This window comes from Rhinopithecus bieti, unplaced genomic scaffold (genome assembly GCF_001698545.2).
Source record: "Rhinopithecus bieti isolate Rb0 unplaced genomic scaffold, ASM169854v2 scaffold_5333, whole genome shotgun sequence".
NCBI lineage: Eukaryota > Metazoa > Chordata > Mammalia > Primates > Cercopithecidae > Rhinopithecus > Rhinopithecus bieti.
The window spans coordinates 1,065,685-1,084,064 of NW_016804678.1; the positions used below are offsets into that span (position 1 = coordinate 1,065,685).

General features: G+C 58.5%; 1 protein-coding gene across 1 annotated transcript in view; it reads left to right on the forward strand.

Moving 5' to 3' along the window:
* Positions 1–18,148, forward strand: part of PLXNA1 (plexin A1) — a 50,286-nt gene extending 32,138 nt beyond the window's left edge. The window contains 11 exon segments of the mRNA XM_017869915.1: positions 1,529–1,785; positions 2,196–2,262; positions 8,619–8,765; positions 8,862–9,021; positions 9,692–9,795; positions 10,139–10,235; positions 10,575–10,765; positions 10,950–11,119; positions 13,124–13,336; positions 13,424–13,574; positions 14,702–18,148. Coding sequence (XP_017725404.1) covers positions 1,529–1,785; positions 2,196–2,262; positions 8,619–8,765; positions 8,862–9,021; positions 9,692–9,795; positions 10,139–10,235; positions 10,575–10,765; positions 10,950–11,119; positions 13,124–13,336; positions 13,424–13,574; positions 14,702–14,797 — 1,653 coding nt within the window. The 3' untranslated portion in view covers positions 14,798–18,148.
* Positions 18,149–18,380: the final 232 nt, after the last annotated feature.

Below are 18,380 nucleotides of genomic sequence, written 5' to 3' on the forward strand. Positions count from 1 at the left end.
GGGGAATGGCCAGTGTGGCTCTGCTCCATGAAGTACCTCCAGAGGGTAGGGGGAGGCTCTGGCCCCAGGGCCTGCATGGGATGCCAGGCCTCATCTCAGCAAACCACTTGTCAGCCTGGGCTTCTGACACCTCTCCGGTGGCTGCCCCTTGGGCCCTGCCTCTGTTGGGGGTCCCACCTGCGGCTCCACTGGCCTGGTCTGCTGGGTGGTTCTGGATGCGAAGCCTCGCTGGGCAGGGGCCGTGTGCTGGGAGGTGCGGGTGGCTGATGAAGTCTGCTATGGCAGTTTGGGATGGGAGCGTGTGACTGGCATAGCACCAGGGCCTCAGAGAGTAGGGCTTTGCCCCGTAGGCCTTGGCAGCAGCCTGGCGAGGGAAAAGAGGGCTGGCTCCCACGTCCCCAAAGGGCCCCCAGTGGCAGGCAGGCTAGGAGGCAGTCCTCGGCGAGCCACAGCCAGGGACTCAGCAGGTCAGCTCGGTCATACTCTCCAGCTGAGGGCACCCCCCTACCATGTGCCTTGGATGTTGTGCCTTGGATGTCCCCTGTGGTGGCTCTGTTGGTGGGTAGTCCCTTTTGAGCTGATACTGAGCAGGCCTTCCCACCTTGGGCCCTGGGGCTGCATGTGGCTGAGTGCTGCCATCCTGTTCCTGGGCTTGCTGCCACGTGGGGCTCCACATCTTCCCCAGGTTGTATCTCTCTCTCAGTGCCTCCATTTGCTGTGTCTGTCAGACTGTCTCTTTCAGCCGTGACTGTGTGTGTTCTACCTGGGCCATTACCTGTCTGCCTGATACCTGTTGGCCTTGGCTGGGAGCCTGGTATCACTGGTGGCTCTGGGCTTTGCCTAATAGGGAACATCTTGCCCTGATAAACCTTAGTATGAACAAGAGAAAGAGAGTAGGGATCCTGGAACCAGCTATGCCTCTAGTCCACTCCTTTTTCCTACCTGCAGTGTGGTCCTAATCAAACCTCTTCCTGTCTCCAACCTTGTGTCCTCATCCATGAGATGCAGAGGCTGATTGTGCATTGGTTATCATTGTCAAGGCGGAGGGAGAGGGTAGACTTGCACTCCTGGTTCCCAGTGTATGGGGGCATTGAGTTGGACTCCCTTTGAGCTGTTGCAGGCCAGCTGCGGGGGTTGCTGTTCAAAGGGCCCAGCCATGGAGTGGGTGGCGTGAGGAGCCCCTCTCATTCTGCACCCAGCCGCACTGCTAACACCTTTGTCATGTTGGCTTGTGGTGGGCTTCTCAGGTTGCCGCAGGGACTCTGTGGCCAGGGCTGCCCTGATGGCAACAGACAGTGGTGGCAGCACCCAGGTCATGTCCATTTTGCTAAGGACAGGTGAAGCTTGGGAATGACCCGCTGAGCTGAGGAGTCAGGGCAACTTGTCACTTGCCTTCCAGGCCTGTCCTCTGATGGGACCCTGCTATACCAGCCAGGCCTGGACAGCCCCTCACCGGTCAGCTTGGAGGCGGGGGCTGGGGCTGGGGCTGGGTCCTCCTTTGTGCTCAGAGCTCCGTGTGCTCCCTCAGGTGCAGGCCAATGTGGAGAAGTCACTGACACTGTTTGGGCAGCTCCTGACCAAGAAGCACTTCCTGCTGACCTTCATCCGCACACTGGAGGCGCAGCGCAGCTTCTCCATGCGCGACCGCGGGAACGTGGCCTCGCTCATCATGACGGCCCTGCAGGGCGAGATGGAATATGCCACGGGCGTGCTCAAGCAGTTGCTTTCCGACCTCATCGAGAAGAACCTGGAGAGCAAGAACCACCCCAAGCTGCTACTGCGCCGGTGAGCCTGGGGGGCACTGGGATTGGGGGAGGCAGGGCCATGCCTCCAGCTTTGGACAGGCCGGCCTAGCAGGCCCAGAGACACTGCTGTGGCGGTTCCCACTGGGCAGGGGTGGGGGGACTCACCTGGCCTCTGAGGCTCAGCTGCCACCTCCCTAGGTACTGATAGTGAGGACCCAGGCTTGAGTCTCCATACTCACAGGCCTGGGCTCTGGGTGAAGGGCTGGGGTCTCCATGGCAGCCCCGGAAGCCCCTGCTGCCCACTCATGTGGGTGCCTTTCGACACCTGACCTTCGGTGCTTCAGGAAGCGGGGCAGGGTGGGGTGGGATCGGTGGGCGAGGCCTGCAGGGGCCCTGTGCCTGCTGGACAGCTGGAATGACACCACTCTGCCCATATTCTGTGCCCCCCAGGACTGAGTCAGTGGCAGAGAAGATGCTAACCAACTGGTTCACTTTCCTCTTGTATAAGTTCCTCAAGGTAAGCAGAGGCAGGAGGAAGCAGGTGTCAGAGGCAGTTGAACAGCGGGAGGGGAAAATGGAGAGAGGTGGGGATCAGTGGGAGGTGCTGGAGAATGACAGCACGTGGGGTCTTGGTCGAGTTCTGGCTCAGGCCTAGGCCCCTGGACATGCAGCTACTCCCGGCTTCTGGCTCCCGGCTCCCTTGTCCCTCCTTCTGAGGCTGTCAGGCCCTTGCGCAGCCCACCAAGGTAGGTGTGGGAGTTCAGATACAGGCTCTCAGTGCCCACAGCTGGCCTGGGCTCAGGAGGGTGGGGGCACCCTGGGCAGGGGCCTCTTGAGAGTCCAGCACCCGGCGTGGGGCCAGCCTGGGGGTGCCTGAAGGCTCTAGTCCACCACCTATCATGCCTATCATGGGGACAGGTGGCCGCACTGGGCTTCCCCTGTGCTGTCCATTCAAGCCCCTCCAACCCCCCCAGCAGAGGGACGCTGCCATTTTCAGAACAGGAATAGGGTGTAGGCCAGAGACTGCAGGCCAGGGCCCAGGCTGGATGGGGATCTAGGTGGGCTTTAACTGGGCTGTAAGCAGTTGAATTGCTGTCTGCACTTCCAGTGTTGGGACTTACACAGACTCGGGTATCTGGCTTCTCTTGGAAAGTCTGAAGGCTAGCCCACTCCTGAGAGGTGGAAGGAGCCCAGTGTGTGCATGGTGAAGTGCATGCTCCTCGCCTGGCTTCAGTGGTCCCTGTCGCTGCTCTGTGGGTGAGGGTGACTGACAGTGTAGCCCAGTGATCGAGGGTGGGAGCTGGCGCTAACTGCCTGGGTTCGATTCTCCTGGTTTCCTTACGGAATCCAGGGATGGCATATCTGTCTCCCCTGGCCCGTGGGGCTTTCAGGCCTCCTGCAGCCAGATACTGCTGAACTCAGGTGATCAGCGCACAGATCCCTGCACAGAGCGGAGTCCTGGCTGGGCATCCTCGCTGTGGAGAGAGACACTGGACAGGAAATACAGCAGACAGGCCATGGGGCAGAGCCAAGCAGGGAGGGTGGGATTCGAGCAGAGGTCTGAAGACCAGGCCGGTAGAGGGAAAAGAGTCCCAGGCAGAAGAGGCTACTGAGGAGAAGGCGCCAGGTGGGATAGGCAGGGGCATGGCTTGTCTGTCCTAGGTCTTCTCTGGAGGTGGGACATTTATGTGTATATAGCAGTCCCTGGCACATAGCAAGTGCCCAGTAGATTATAACATCCTTAGGCAGAACTGGAAGCAGGTAACACAAAGTCGTGCATGTCCTGTAGAAAGTACAGTTCTATGAAGACTGCATAGATGTGTGCATGCTGGGTAAGCTGGGCTCTGTGAGCTTAAAGCAGCAGGTGCCCCGGGTGAGGTGAAGAGGGCCCTGCTCACCTGGGTCCCCGTCTGATCCCGATTCTCCACACCCACAGAGACAGGGCTCAGGGCAGCAAATGTCTGTAAGTACTGATGTTGGGTGTGGATTATCTTTCATGCCAGGATACAGGGGGCAGCCTCAGCCAGTGCAGAGTGCGGCCCCACAGGGTGCTCTAAGCAGAGAGGGTGGCAGTGGGACGCCGTGGAGGGGTTGTCCTCAGGCTGGATCGGGAGTTCCATGGAGAGCTGGGGACATTTGGGACAGGCGCTGAGGGATGTGTGGGCAGGGGAGGGAGGGAGAGGGAGGCCAGTCTTGGCCAAGGGAGCCATAGGAAGGGGACACAGGGAGGAGGGAGGCAGGGGTGACCATCTGGGTGACAGTGGTGCAGGTACAGTGGGTGCGGGCTGTGTGTTGGGGGTTTCACAGCCCATGCCCATGACCCCAGCCCACCTTGTTATTAGTGGGGTCCCAGTGCAGGGGACGGGCAGGGGCCAGGAGCTGTTAGATCTCCTTAGGTCATCACTGCCCTCCTCCAGTTCTAGGAGGACCCCTATATATGCAAGAGAGGGCATGTACTGGGTGCAAGGACATGGCCCAAGGCGGAGAGGTGCAGACAGCCATGCTGGAGCTGGGCACCCCCTGGATGGGACTGAGATGGGCCCAGGGCTGTTTCCATCCACATAACTGGCCAGTGACTTTTTTTTTTTTTTGCCACCATATCTGGGGTTTTTTTTTGTTTTTGTCTTTTTTAAGATAGATGTTATTGTTTAGAGCAGTTTCAGATTTACAGTAAAATTGAGCAGAAGGTGCAGAGGTTTCCCATGCACCTGCTGCTCCCACACATGCACAGTCTCCCCACTGTCAGCAACCCTAGGAGAGGGGTGCATTTGGTCCAGTCAATGGACCTGCCAGGACACATCTTCACCACCCAGTGCCCCTCATTTCCACGCGGGCTCACTCGTGGTGCTCTGCATTCTGTGAGTTTGGATGAATGCACAATGCCATGTATCCACCGTTACAGCATCACACAGAATAGTGTCGCTGCCCTAAAAATCCCCCAAGCTCACCTGTCATCTCTCCCTACCCCTGAGCCCCTGGCACCCATTGATCTCATTGTCTCCATAAGGTGTGCCTTTTCCAGATGTCACATAGTGGAATCGTGTACTATTACTGTAGCCTTTTCCAACTGGCTTCCCTCACTTTGCAATCTACTTTGAAGGTTCCTTTATTTATTTTCATAGCTTGATAGCTTATTTCTTTTTAGTGTGCCACAAACTTAAAAAAATTTGTTATGGCGAAATACACATGACATAAAATGTACCATCTTAACCATTGTTAAGTGCACAGTTGAGTGGTATTGGATGCATTTACAGCAGTGTTGGCCATGGCCACCTGCTCCATGAGTCTTCATCTTGTAAAACTGAAACTCTGTCCCCACTGAACACCCACTCCTTGTTCCTTCCTCCCCAGCCCCTGGAACCATTCTACTCTCTGTCTCTGTGAATCTGACAGCTCTAGGGACCTCATATGAGTGGAATCATGCATTGTTTGTCCTTTTGTGGCTGGCTTAATTTCATCAGCTTAATGAGGAAGTAATCCAGGTGTCCATCTTCAGGTGAATGAATAAGCAAAATGTGGTCTGTGCATACAATGAGATAGTAGTCTGCCTTAAAAAGGAAGGAAATTCTGACATGCCGCAACGTGGATGAACTTTGAGAACACAAACTCTTTTTAAACAACCCAAATACTTTTCATTCCTTGCTGTCTTTAGAAACGAAAACTTTAACTACAAAAGTAACCCATGACATTTTAGCACATGTAAACAACCTGGAAGGGAGGATGGAGGGGTGAGCTCCCCACCCCTCTGCGGTTCTGGTGGTAATGACCACCAGAGTTTTGGTGCCTGTCCTCCCAGGCTGGGGTCTGAACTGAAGCAAATATGAATAGACTATGCTTTTTAATATTAAGATGAAGGTTAGTATCGGACCTTTTTTCTCATTAGAGAGTTTTAAATTTTTTCAGTACCACAATTTTCACTGTGCCTCGCTCCCCCTCTATCCTCACGTTGGCCATAGTGTTAGGCCCACCTTTGTGGGTGAGCACACAAATGCTTGCCTTGTGTTTTTATCAACTGCATAATGTTCCGTGGTGTGGCCATTTCATCATTTGTTTAACTGTGGCACCGCTGATGGCCAGGGCTGCACAACTTGGATTTGGATGCAGTTGTCTCTGCTTGCCTGGTCCTGTTTAAGTGCCTTTCCAGAAGAGTGAGTGCAGGTGATCAGGCACACTCATTTTTCATTGTAATATATGCTGCTGCATTATCCTACCAAAAAACGTTGCAAATGTACCAGTTCATCATCTGAGAATCTTACCCAGGCCTGGGATAGCACTTGTCTTATTGATCTTTTTCACCTCTGCCCATTTGAAAAGTACACACTGGTAGGTTGTTGCCTTAGTTGGCATTTCTTTAACAAACCTTGGACATCTTTTTACATATTTGATTGGCTGCTTTTATTTTTTCTTTGAAGCCAAGTTTGTAAATGTCCATTTTTACCCTTTGCTTGTTTTACTAGGGTCATTTCTTTTAGATTATAGGAATTTTTATTTTTTGTTTTTGAGACGGAGTTTCACTCTTGTTGCCCAGGCTGAGTACAATGGCGCAATCTTGGCTCACTGCAGCCTCCACCTCTCTGGTTCAAGCGATTCTCCTGCCTCAGCCTCCGGAGTAGCTGGGATTACAGGCATGTGCCACCATGCCTGGTTAATTTTGTATTTGTAGTAGAGACCGGGGTTCTCCATGTTGGTCAGGCTAGTCTCAAACTCCTGACCTCAGGTGATCCACCCACTTCAGCCTCCCAAAGTGCTGGGATTACAGGTGTGAGCCACTGCACCCAGGAACTTTTTTAACATACACACTTCCCATCTTTTCAAGCTCACGTGTTCTACTGAGAAATGATTTTTATTTATATGGTGTGGGGTAGGGATCTGGTTTGATCCTCCCACCTCCCCATGCTCACCGTGGAGAAGTGCTTGTGGTAATGTCATTTCTGGAACTGCCTGTATTATCCTTCTATTAGAAAAGTGGCACTTTTTGTTGGGCAGTTTTTGCACATTCCTGACTGGTGCTGGGAGGAGTCTGAGGTCTTCCTTTTCCCCCATCACTGCACAAGAGATTGAGGCTACAACAAGAAAAGGACTGGGCCTTCCTCTTCCCTGGCCTCTGAGCTCTTGGAACCTGCTTTGCAGCCTCCAGGCTGGCCTGGCTGAAGAAGTGGGTGGAGTAGGGCAGGGCCTGCTGCCTGGGTTGAGTGTGAATGCCCGGCTCAGCCTGAGCCTTCTCTGGGGACACCTGGCTTGTATGGGGCAGGCGCTTTGGGGTCAGCTGGATCTGGGTTCAGATCTTGGCTTCTCCAGTTTCTTGCTGTGTGACCTTGGGCCAATAGCTGCACTCCCCTGACCTTCAGAGACTAGCTGCGGTCCTTTCACTCTCTGAGGCCAGGCCTGGGAACCCTTGGGCAGGTGTCTCACTTTGGGAAACCCTCAAAGGCTCTCGTCTTCCTGTCGCATTAATGGCTCTCCATCCAGATCTGTACCCCTTTTCCTCCTCCTTCGTGGCTAACTTAATGAAACCAAGTTTGCAAATGAAACATAATTTCAAAGACAGGCATGTTGTTGGAAGGTCTGGGATGGTCTTAACAGCTGTCTCTCTAATTACCTCAGATGCTAATGAGGTGCCTGAAGCCTCTGGTTACAGGAGCAGAGCTGCTGTTTGTTTGCCAGGGCCGGATAGGAAGCAAGGCTGCCAAGCCCGCCCCTCCATTGAGGTGCACACACACCTGAAGGCCCTTGGGCAGGCAGGGCCTGCAGCAGACCCTGTGCCTAGTCTCTGGGCGGGCCTTGCCTGTGTGGCCGACTCAGCCAGCCCAGATGTGAATGTTTCTCAGGGACAGCTCTCCATTCACTCAATTCGTCTAGCAAGTGTCTGTGATGTCCCATGCACAGGCTTAGCCAGTGCTGGCAGTAGGGTATGGTGAGCAGGCCAGGCAGCTCCCACTCCAGAGGGGTTGGCAGGGGTGCGCAGGTTCCTTCAGAGAACAACAGATAAGGGGGGAGACCAGTGGGGCGGTGGTGGGGGGTACGTGTGCTGGGAGCTCCCTGGGAGCCTTTCTGGAAAGGGCACATTGGGTTGTGTCCAGAAGGGCCCATGAAGATGCCAGGGGAAATTTCTGGTTGTAGAGGCAGCAGTTGCAAAGGCCCTGAGGTGGGACAGGAGGCAGTGCTCATGCTACAGCATGGGGAGCCAGAGGGTGAGGGGTCAGAGTGGTCAGGTGCCCGCTGAGGGCCCGGGACTGTGCTGCTGGCCCTGTGCTGTGCGCTTGGGTGCTGGTGAACCTCCCTGGGTGAGCAAGCCTCCCCAGGTGGGTATGTCAGCATCCATGACACACCATAGGTGTGTCCCAGAGTAATATGGGGGGCCCAGCTGGGTGGTCCCTCGGAGGCCAGCGGATCACAGTCACACTTGACGTTGCGTAGTATGGGGTCTGCTTGTGCCACGGGTGACGGGCCATGGGGAGGTTTGTCCTTAGCACCTCCAGCTGGGGAGCAGGCCCCTGGGAGGCTGGGGCTGGGCGGGGATCCTGCTGAGACCCGGGGAGACTTCTGGGTGAAACAGACAGGCCTCGGCCCTCCTTGATGCAGGCCCTGTGTGCCACGCCATTTTCCTTGATATGCTACGGCGTCTCCTGGCTCGTGTGTAATTTAGGGGTTTCATGGATATTTGTAGGGTGGGGTGGGTATGTTTTGTTTCCTGATTTTCTTGCAGTCTCTGCTGGGCTTTGGGACTAAAGCTATACTTGCCTCCTAAAGAGCTGGGAAGTGCCGCTCATTTCTCCTTGCCGGGAACACTGTGGCTGGCACTGGACGGGTGGAGCGGCAGGCGGTGGGTAGACTCAGGGGTCCTGGCTGCAGCCTTATGCCCCCCCCCCACAGGAGTGTGCTGGGGAGCCGCTGTTCATGCTATACTGCGCCATCAAGCAGCAGATGGAGAAGGGCCCCATCGACGCCATCACGGGTGAGGCACGCTACTCCCTGAGTGAGGACAAGCTCATCCGGCAGCAGATTGACTACAAGACGCTGGTGAGTGTGACCACCCTCTGTCCTGGGTGCCCTGGTGCCCCCCACCCCCCAATTGTGGGGCTGACACTGCTGCCCTGCTCCATACCCCGCCCGCAGACCCTGAACTGTGTGAACCCTGAGAACGAGAATGCACCTGAGGTGCCGGTGAAGGGGCTGGACTGTGACACAGTCACCCAGGCCAAGGAGAAGCTGCTGGACGCTGCCTACAAGGGCGTACCCTACTCCCAGCGGCCCAAGGCCGCGGACATGGACCTGGGTGAGTGGGCGGGGCCGTGGCTGCCCGGGGTGTGTGCTGGAGCAGAGGGGCAGGGCCATGGCCCAATACTGAGCTTGGCGGGGAAGTCCAGGTCAGTCCTCCGCACCAGGCTGGCGCTGGTCTGGAGGGCAGTGGAATGGCGAGTGGGCTGTCCAGTCCCAGGTTGGGTGTAGAGGGTGGCTACCCTGCCCTGGGCAGAGACTCTGGGAGGTGGTGGGTTCCAGTGTACTCTGGGAGGCAATGGGCTCTTGGAGCCCTGAGGGGGATACTCAGGCTCATGAGAGGGGCAGGTGGAACAACTGAGGGCCAAAGGGGATGGGGCAGGTTTGGGGTGGGGCCCAGAGTCCTGCAGCAGATGTGACTGGAGAGGCCGAGTCCCCGCAGAAGCCTCGGTGCCAGGCTGAGGAGTTGGGGCCCTGAGGTTTGGGGAAGGCAGGGCAGACCCCCTTAGGCTGGGGTTGCTATGGCAGATTGGGAGGGCTGTGGCAGCTTGCGGGGGGCTATGGCAGGTTAGGGGTGCTGCAGCAGGTGTGGAGATGTGTCCCTGGTCTGTGCTGGTGCTAAGAGCTGCAGGTGGGCCCTGTCCCACCTGTGTGATGGATCACTGCTGTGATGGAGGAGGGAAAGAGGGCCCCAGCGGCCCCACCCTCCAACTCCCTCCTCTCCACAGAGTGGCGCCAGGGCCGCATGGCACGCATCATCCTGCAGGATGAGGATGTCACCACCAAGATTGACAACGACTGGAAGAGGCTGAACACACTGGCTCACTACCAGGTGGCTCCTGGCCCTCCGACCCTAGCACAGGCCTCCCTCCCTTTGGGGCTTCCACAGCGCAGCTGCCAATGTTTGCAGCATGTGGGCTGGACAGCAGCTCGATCTCTCAGGGAGAGGAGGGGAGGTGGTCGTGTATATGTGTGGACCGTCCTAGGACCCAAGCTGGGCTTGTGGGATTGCCTGGCAGTCCTGGGCTGTCCTGATGTAGAGACCCAGACTGAGTGAGGCGGCTGCCTCCAGGCACAGCACTAGGGTGTCACTTGGCTTCCCAGCCAGGGAGCAGGAGTCTCGTGGTGCAGGGGCACCCTGGTGGGTCACAGGGTCCCTGGCCCTCTGCCCACAGGTGACAGACGGGTCTTCGGTGGCACTGGTGCCCAAGCAGACGTCCGCCTACAACATCTCCAACTCCTCCACCTTCACCAAGTCCCTCAGCAGATACGGTGAGGGGCCAGGCAGCGGGCGAGAGGGCAGCGCATGGGTCCCTGGCCTGGGCAGGACGTCCCCCGGGCTCCCACGCTGCAGCAGCCGGACGGGAGGACCCAGGGGCCGGTGTCAAGCCTGTCACTTGCATTCTTGACCCTACCCTCCAACTCTGGAGGCTGCGCCTCCCCCCGACTGTGTGTCCATACACAATTATGCCACCTTTGTGGTGTCATTGGCTGCCCCAAAATCCCACATGGGTGGGGGTGCCATCCCCAGCTTTCAGATGGGGAAACTGAGCCTCGGGCGGGGGGCGCGGGGTGCCAGCCAACGCGGGCGCTGACAGCCTGGTGCTGCAGAGAGCATGCTGCGCACGGCCAGCAGCCCCGACAGCCTGCGCTCGCGCACGCCCATGATCACGCCCGACCTGGAGAGCGGCACCAAGCTGTGGCACCTGGTGAAGAACCACGACCACCTGGACCAGCGCGAGGGCGACCGTGGCAGCAAGATGGTCTCGGAGATCTACCTGACGCGGCTACTGGCCACCAAGGTGGGCCTGGCTGGCAGATGGGGGCAGGGGACGCTGGGCCAACCGAGCTCGGAGAAAGCGCCAAGCCCGGAGCAAGGCCCTCACTCCCATGCTGCTCCCATGGCCACTTGCCTAGTCACCCAGGAGGTGTAGGCAGCCAGTGTAGGCAGCCCTGGAGCTCAGTGTTCCTGCCTGCCCCCCGCAGGGCACGCTGCAGAAGTTTGTGGACGACCTGTTTGAGACTATCTTCAGCACGGCGCATCGGGGCTCGGCCCTGCCACTGGCCATCAAGTACATGTTCGACTTCCTGGACGAGCAGGCTGACAAGCACCAGATCCACGATGCTGATGTGCGCCACACCTGGAAGAGCAACTGGTAACGCAGGGCGGGGGCACGGAGCAGCATCCCCCAGGGCCAGGCCAGATGTGTTCCCAAGGCCCAAGGGCCTGTTCTGATCAGGAGCCCGCAATTGGGGCTGCTTGGTGTGGGGACACAACCCAGCAGGGTCATGGCAGGCCAGCCCTGTGCTAACTGGCCTTCCCTATCTGCCTGTGCCCCTTGACCCATGGCTTACCCTCTGCTCCAGCTGCTGAGCCCCTCCCACTGCTGCAGGAACTGTGTGCAGGTGTGAGTGGCCCTGGGTGTGCACAGCTGTGCAGACATGAGTGTTGGCTGCAGCATGAGAAACAGGGCACGCTGAACCAGCCCTGAGCCACCTGGTTGCAGTGATGAGGGCAACAGGGATTGCAGGTACTCCTGGTACTCTTTAGTGCGAAGAATTTACAGCCTCACCACTGCAGTGCAGGGCCGGGCCAGAGCCTGCTTACTGAGGCGCAGAGACCCAGCCACTTGCCACGATCTCACGGAGCAGGTGGAATACAGAGCAGAGCCTGCCCAGACTGCACCGTGCACAGCTACACCAATGTGAGCTGGGGCTCTGTGAGGCTGGGTTTCGTTATGAAGAGGCACCTAGTCTCTGAGTGGCCTCTCCCCAGAGTGTCTGCCTCCCTGGCCAGCTAGTCCCTTGCTTTTCTCTGGCCTGGCCTACTTCTGGGACAGTGACCTGCTTCTTCCCTGGTCATGGGCTGCCCAACTTGGCAATGTTGGCTTTCTCTCTGCCACACAGGCAGGCCAGCCCTTGGCCTCACTCCTTACTCAGGACCCCTAAGCTCTGGTCTGTAGCCCCCTGCCCCAGTTGGCACACTCTAGCCACACGCTAGCTCCTGGAGCAGGTCCCTGCTGTTTGTGTGTGTGTGTGTGTGTGTGTGTGTGTGTGGCCCCCACCCCAGCAGACAGCCGCACTCTTGCCTGCTGCAGGGGAGCGCCTCTCTGTGCACCAGCCCCCACAAACTGCATGGCCCAGGGGTTCTGGGGTAGGACTACTCCCCCTAATCCCCCATACTTGGGGTCAGGTGGATGCCCTCGCCTATATGGCTGGACCCTGCTTCTCCAGGAAGTGCCCCTCCTCACCCTGCATCCTGCTGGGGTCTCCCACCAGGGAGACCTCCACTGTCTTAGCTCCCCTCTCTCCTGGACTGTCCCTGCCACCTCTGCAGGCTCCCAGGCCAGCAGCCACCCCGACTTGGTCTTGTCCAGCCCATGTGTTGCTTCCCAAACCTGGGATGCAGCCACCCCAACCTGTCTCAGCTCCACCCACTGCTCGCGGAGTCTTGGGTTGAGATGAAGTGTCACAAAGCCCCTCTCCTGGGCCATGCTGATTGGGCACAGCAGGAGAGGGGGGCCTCCAGGGACACAGTGTCTCCAGATCAGCATGCTCTGGGAGAATGCTCTGTCATAGTGGAACATTCTAGACCGGTGCTGTCCAGGGTGGTGGCTCCTGAGCATTTGAAATGGCACTGGTGTGGCTGAGGGTCTGGGCTCTTAACTTCATTTAAGTTAAGCAGCCATGTGTGGCCAGTGCTGCCAGGCAGCCCAGCTGATGGCAGTCCCTGAGGTGGTGTTTGGGGCACAGAGGGCTGGTCTCTGTAGGAATGGGTGCCCTGGGGCAGAGCTGAGCTGCAGGTCTCAGTGCAGGAGCCAGGAGTGCAAGCCAGCATGCAGGCCTAGGGGGGCGGTGGCTGTGGGGAGTGGGCTTCTGAAGGCCTGGTCACATCTTGCCCTTGTGCAACCGAGTGCATTTGAGCACGCCTGTCTCGTGATGCTCTGCGTGAGATGCAGGTGGTGGGGGCAGCACATCTCTGGTTGGGCGGCAGGGGACGGCCCTCACTTACCCATGGGCCCTGTACCTCTGTGGGCCTCGTTTCCCCATCTGCATGGAAAGCCATGCCCACTTTGGATTCGGAGCCAGGAGGGCCACAAGGTCGCTGCTCAGGAGGGAGCAGAGGCCTGTCTGAGCGGCGCCTGGACTCTCGCCTGCAGCCTGCCCCTGCGCTTCTGGGTGAATGTGATCAAGAACCCACAGTTTGTGTTCGACATTCACAAGAACAGCATCACGGACGCCTGCTTGTCGGTGGTGGCCCAGACCTTCATGGACTCCTGCTCTACCTCTGAGCACAAGCTGGGCAAGGACTCGCCCTCCAACAAGCTGCTCTACGCCAAGGACATCCCCAACTACAAGAGCTGGGTGGAGAGGTGGGCGGAGGGGGCAGGGGTTGGGGGCAGTGGCCTGGGGGGCAGCCTGGACTCTGCTTATGTGCCCACCTGGCCGCTCACCTGCAGGTACTATGCGGACATAGCCAAGATGCCGGCCATCAGTGACCAGGACATGAGTGCGTATCTGGCTGAGCAGTCCCGCCTGCACCTGAGCCAGTTCAACAGCATGAGCGCCTTGCACGAGATCTACTCCTACATCACCAAGTACAAGGATGAGGTGAACACCATGGGAGCCCGCAGGCTGGGCTGGGAGGACTCGCTGGCCCCTGTCAGAGCCACCTGCTCTGCCCAACCCTGCCACTCCTCCCTGAATCTCTGGGCTGCCATGGGCCACCTTCACTCCTCTGCACCCGCTGGCCACCTGGTTCCTTGGTGCCAGGAGGGAGCCTGCCAGGCCGAGCGGAGAAGGCCGTGGTGGAGTCACTGTGTGCAGCCATGTGGGGTCAGGGATGGGGAAGATGGGATGGCAGCTTCTTCCTGAGGGAGAGGGTGTGTGGGTGGTGAGCAACTTCCCTGAGGGGCACATTTCAGGGTTTTCCAGGCTGGAGCAGCGTCTCCAGGGCTGGGCATAGGGTCTTGGCAGAGCTTTCCTTTCAGTATCTTTTCTGCTGACTTGGAGTGAGGCCACGTACATGGAACTGGGCAAGGGGTCCAGGAGACATCCAGGAAGGACTGGCTCCTGGGCTGCACAGGACAAGAGCACGGGGCCAGAAGGCAGGACAGGCTCAGCCTGTGCCAAAGCTCTGAGGGCTGAGAAGGCCACGGGAGTGAATCAGAGCCACCCTGGGGAGGCCGGGGCAGGTGCAGCAGAGGCAAGGAGCCTTCCCAGGGTGCCGCAGGAGGCAGGCAGGAGGCAGAGGGCTGTCCTCAGGCAGGTGCCCCAGGGGAGCAGAGGAGCAACCAGAGACCGCATGTATTAGGGTGGGGGGTGGGAACAAAAGCCTGGGTTCCGGGGCTCACCAGGGAAATGGGAGCTGAGGCTCTCTGGGGAGCTCTGCTTTAAAGGGGCACAGAAACCCCAGGGTGTGAGGACTGGATGGAGACATGTCAGCAGCATAGCCAGGCAGCCAAAGAATCAGAGCCTGCTGTTTTAGGGGGTGAGAGTAGGATGATGACGGTGGCGGGGCTCATTCTCCATATTGGGGTCCTGGAGGGTCCAGGCTCACAACCAAGGTCCCTTGGCCAGGGATAGATGGGGTTGAACCTGTGGCACCTGTTCTGGAGGCATCCCAGGGATACATGGGGTTGAACTTCTGGCACCTGTTCTGGAGGCATCCGCCCTGGGCCTGCTGAGTGTGTGGAGGCTGGTGGCCCGGCATGCTGACAGCTCTCCTGGCCCTGCAGATCCTGGCAGCCCTGGAGAAGGACGAGCAGGCGCGGCGGCAGCGGCTGCGGAGCAAGCTGGAGCAGGTGGTGGACACGATGGCCCTGAGCAGCTGAGTCCCGGCTGTGATCGTCCAGCAGGACGCAGCGTGAGGGCGGCCGAGCAGGGACCGGGGCAGCCCTCGCCGCATGCGTGTGGAGTGTCCGGTGGTGCTCGGGCCGCCGCAGTGCAGTGACTGCCCGGCCCTCCCTCCCCTGCCTCGCCCGGCCGGGTCCCGGCTCTTCCTGTGTGGAGGTGATGGTACCTGCCACACCACAGCTGCACACACAGCTGCTTGCTCAGGGGCCGGGACAGCACGGGGTGCTCAGGCCGGCCAAGGACCTTCATTGCCTGGCAAGAGCTGCCTGGTGGCCTTCATGGGAGAAGGGCTGACCTCTGAGGGGCTGAGGGGTGAGGCCAGGGCCCTCCAGGGGGAGGGGTAGCCAGCTTGGGCTGTCCCCTTGAGACCAGGACAAGAGGCTGGGGGTGTCAGCATTCCCGGCTTCCCAAGCTGCCCCCAGGTGGCAGAGTCTGAGGGTCTGGGGATCCGGTTGGCAGCTGGAGAAACAGGCAAAAAGCCCATAGCCGGGCAAGAGGAGCTCAAGTCAGTCTGGGCCCATTGCCACCACCTCCCACATCCAGCACCCACGCCCGCTGCACCGCTGCCATCCTCAGATTCACCGCGTGCTCTGCGTGGCCGAGGCCGGAGCACCACATCCACCTCGCCCCAGAGAGTCCCTGCTCCCTCCTATGGAGGGGCTGTGGGCCAGGCTGCTCAGACTCCTGGGTGGCTTCCAGACGGACCGGGCAGCCCCTCTCCGTCCTCAGGGCTGTGCCTCTGGGAGCCACTGGGCCAGGGGCCTTGGGTCACAGAGAGCACGTTCCCGTTATTTATTCCCCTCCACGTCCTACGCAGGCTGCCCTGGCAACTGCCTTCAAGGGTAGGCCGAGCTCTGTGCCGTGGAGCCCCTGAGGGCAGCCCGTGAGCACTCCTTTCTCTCCACTCTCTCTGTCCCTGCCCCGGCAGCTTCCAGTGTGGCATCTCAGCAGGGTCCTGGCCCCTCCAGAGCAGTGGGACATCTGGGGACTGTTTTTGTTTGTAGGGGAAAAAATTCTGCTGCACTCTGCTTGGGCCTTGAGGTCTGTGGCAGGGCCCCTCTGGCCCGCAGTGGCCTGGATCTATCTGGGCCATGAGTGATGGGCAGTGACCAGAGGGACTGGAGGCCAGCGGTGTCCACCCTTGCCCTCAGCAAGAGAGAATGCATTCTTAAAAGAAAGCTGTACATGTATATATATGCACATATATATATGTGGCTCTAGCCTCAGGCTCCAGCCCCAGTGGGGTACTGTACAGTTAACTGAAGAGGAATTTTAAAGACGATTTGAACAAAAAAATGAAGGCAGTGGGAAAGCAATGCCAAATGACTGTGGAGAAAGTGGCCGGAGCCTCCCTGGAGTGGAGCAGCCCTGAAGTCCCCTGACCTGCGGGCCGCTGTTTTGGTTTGACATGACAAGGAAAGGACTTCCTGCCGACCCTGAGAGCCTCCGGGGTGCCGTGGCACCACGGGGCGTGCATGATTGTGCTAGCGTTTAGTCTGAGTTGATCTTTTTAAAACTGCAAGTGTTGAATACTAGAGGTTGTTAGACCTTTTTTTATGTTTTTTAATTAGTCACTTGTAAAAGCAAACAAGCGGTCCATCCCCTTTTCAAGGTCACTTTTTTGATGGTACCGAAGATCCCATGGACTTTAAGGGACAGCTAACTGTGGCCAGCCCCAGCCTCGTATCCTCAGCCAGGCCCAAGGAGAGCACTCAGCCCCACGGGGGGTGCCAGTCTTGCAGTCGCCCCTCCTGAGCAGCGTGAGCCAGATGACGCCGCAAAGACCCACCCCTCTCCTGAATGAGGGTCGGTGTGGAGTGGGTGACTGCTGACTCGCAGCTCACTGGCCCCGTGGGCATCATGCCAGGGCTGGGGCGTTCTGCTGCTGCCACACCCAGCTCAGGCCTGGGCCCGCCCTTGCTGCCAGCCCACTGAGGAGGTGGGCTTACCCCCCGGACAGACTTGGGGGCCAGAGCTGACTATGGGGGCCAGTCCATATATAGTGGGTGGGCTGTTTTTTTCAGTAGGCCCTAGCATTGTCTGGGATTCCTGTCCCTGAGTGCGCCTCCACCTACTTTCTGATGCTTCCTGGCTGCGGTGGGGTGGGAACCTCAGTTTCCCCCAAAGTCTTCCCTGGATGCTGGTTTCAGGTTGGAGTCCCTGGTTCTTCCAGTTCCTCACGGGTTAGATAGGGACTCCTGCATCACCTTCAGAATCCAGTTCCAACCCCCACCCTCAGGCCTTGTGCCCTGCTCTGCCCTGCCAGGCTGCCCTTGTCCATGTGAGTAGCATGGGCGGGTGGTGGGGACGACAGTGGTGATGAAGGGGGTGCACCACAGGCCTCATATGGAGCAGTTCCCACAGGGTCGTGTGGCGGGGGCCTGGGCACCACAGAGCACATGGCTGTGTCTACGCGCAAGCACTTTAGCAGTATCTGTTTACACGCGCAAGGATCAAGCCGACTACCCGTGCTGTCTACTGGGACAGCAGTCTCCGAGCTACTCCATACCTCCCTCTGCCAGGTCGTGGAGTTGGGTCCCAGTTCCCACTTGTCACTGGTTCCCACTGTGCTCCTAACTGCAGCACCCGGGAGCTCTGGCCTGGGGCTGGAGGCCCTGGTAGGAACTGCCGTTGGAGTCCGCTCAGTGCCCAGCTGCAGTGAGCGGCTCCCATGGGCCCTGTGTCTGCAGGGAGCCAGGGCTGCGGCACATGTGCTGTGAAACCGACACCCACCTGGCGTGCTGCTGCCGCCACTTGTTTTCCACAGCATTTCCTACCTTACTCCGTGTCCTCCCTCTCCCCGCGCCTGGCTCAGGAGTGCTGGAACAGCTCAGGCCTCGGCCTGGGAGCCTGGCCTCTTGATATACCTCGAGCTTCCCCTGTGCTCCCCAGCCCCAGGACCACCGGCCCCTTGGCCTGAAGAGCTGGGGGCCCCAAGACCTGCAGCGTGAAGTCCAGGCCAAAGCCCGGAGCGGCGTGTCATCCCACCAGAGCCTTTGCCCTGGCTTTCTCCCTGTCTGGATTCAGTGGCTCACGTTGGTGCTACACAGCTAGAATAGATATATTTAGAGAGAGAGATATTTTTAAGACAAAGCCCACAATTAGCTGTCCTTTAACGCCGCAGAACCCCCTCCCAGAAGAAGAGCGATCCCTCGGACGGTCCGGGCGGGCACCCTCAGCCGGGGCTCTTTGCAGAAGCAGCACCAATGACTGTGGGCCCGGCCCTCAGATGTGTACATATACGGCTATTTCCTATTTTACTGTTCTTCAGATTTAGTACTTGTAAATAAACACACACATTAAGGAGAGATTAAACATTTTTGCTAAAAGCTCTTGGCTCCAGGTTTTCCTTGCTGGGAGGCAGGGGCGGTCGCAGAACATGCACATCCCAAACGCGGAAGCGTCTCTCCTTGGGTGACTCAGCCACACCCAGGACAGATGGCCACACTCTGTGAGCTGGGTGCACTCAGTCCAGGTGACACATTGGAGCCCTTGGCGGAAGCTAAAACACCAGTGCCTGACTCCCACTGGAGCCTTGGAGCTTCAGGGGACTGAGCGGTG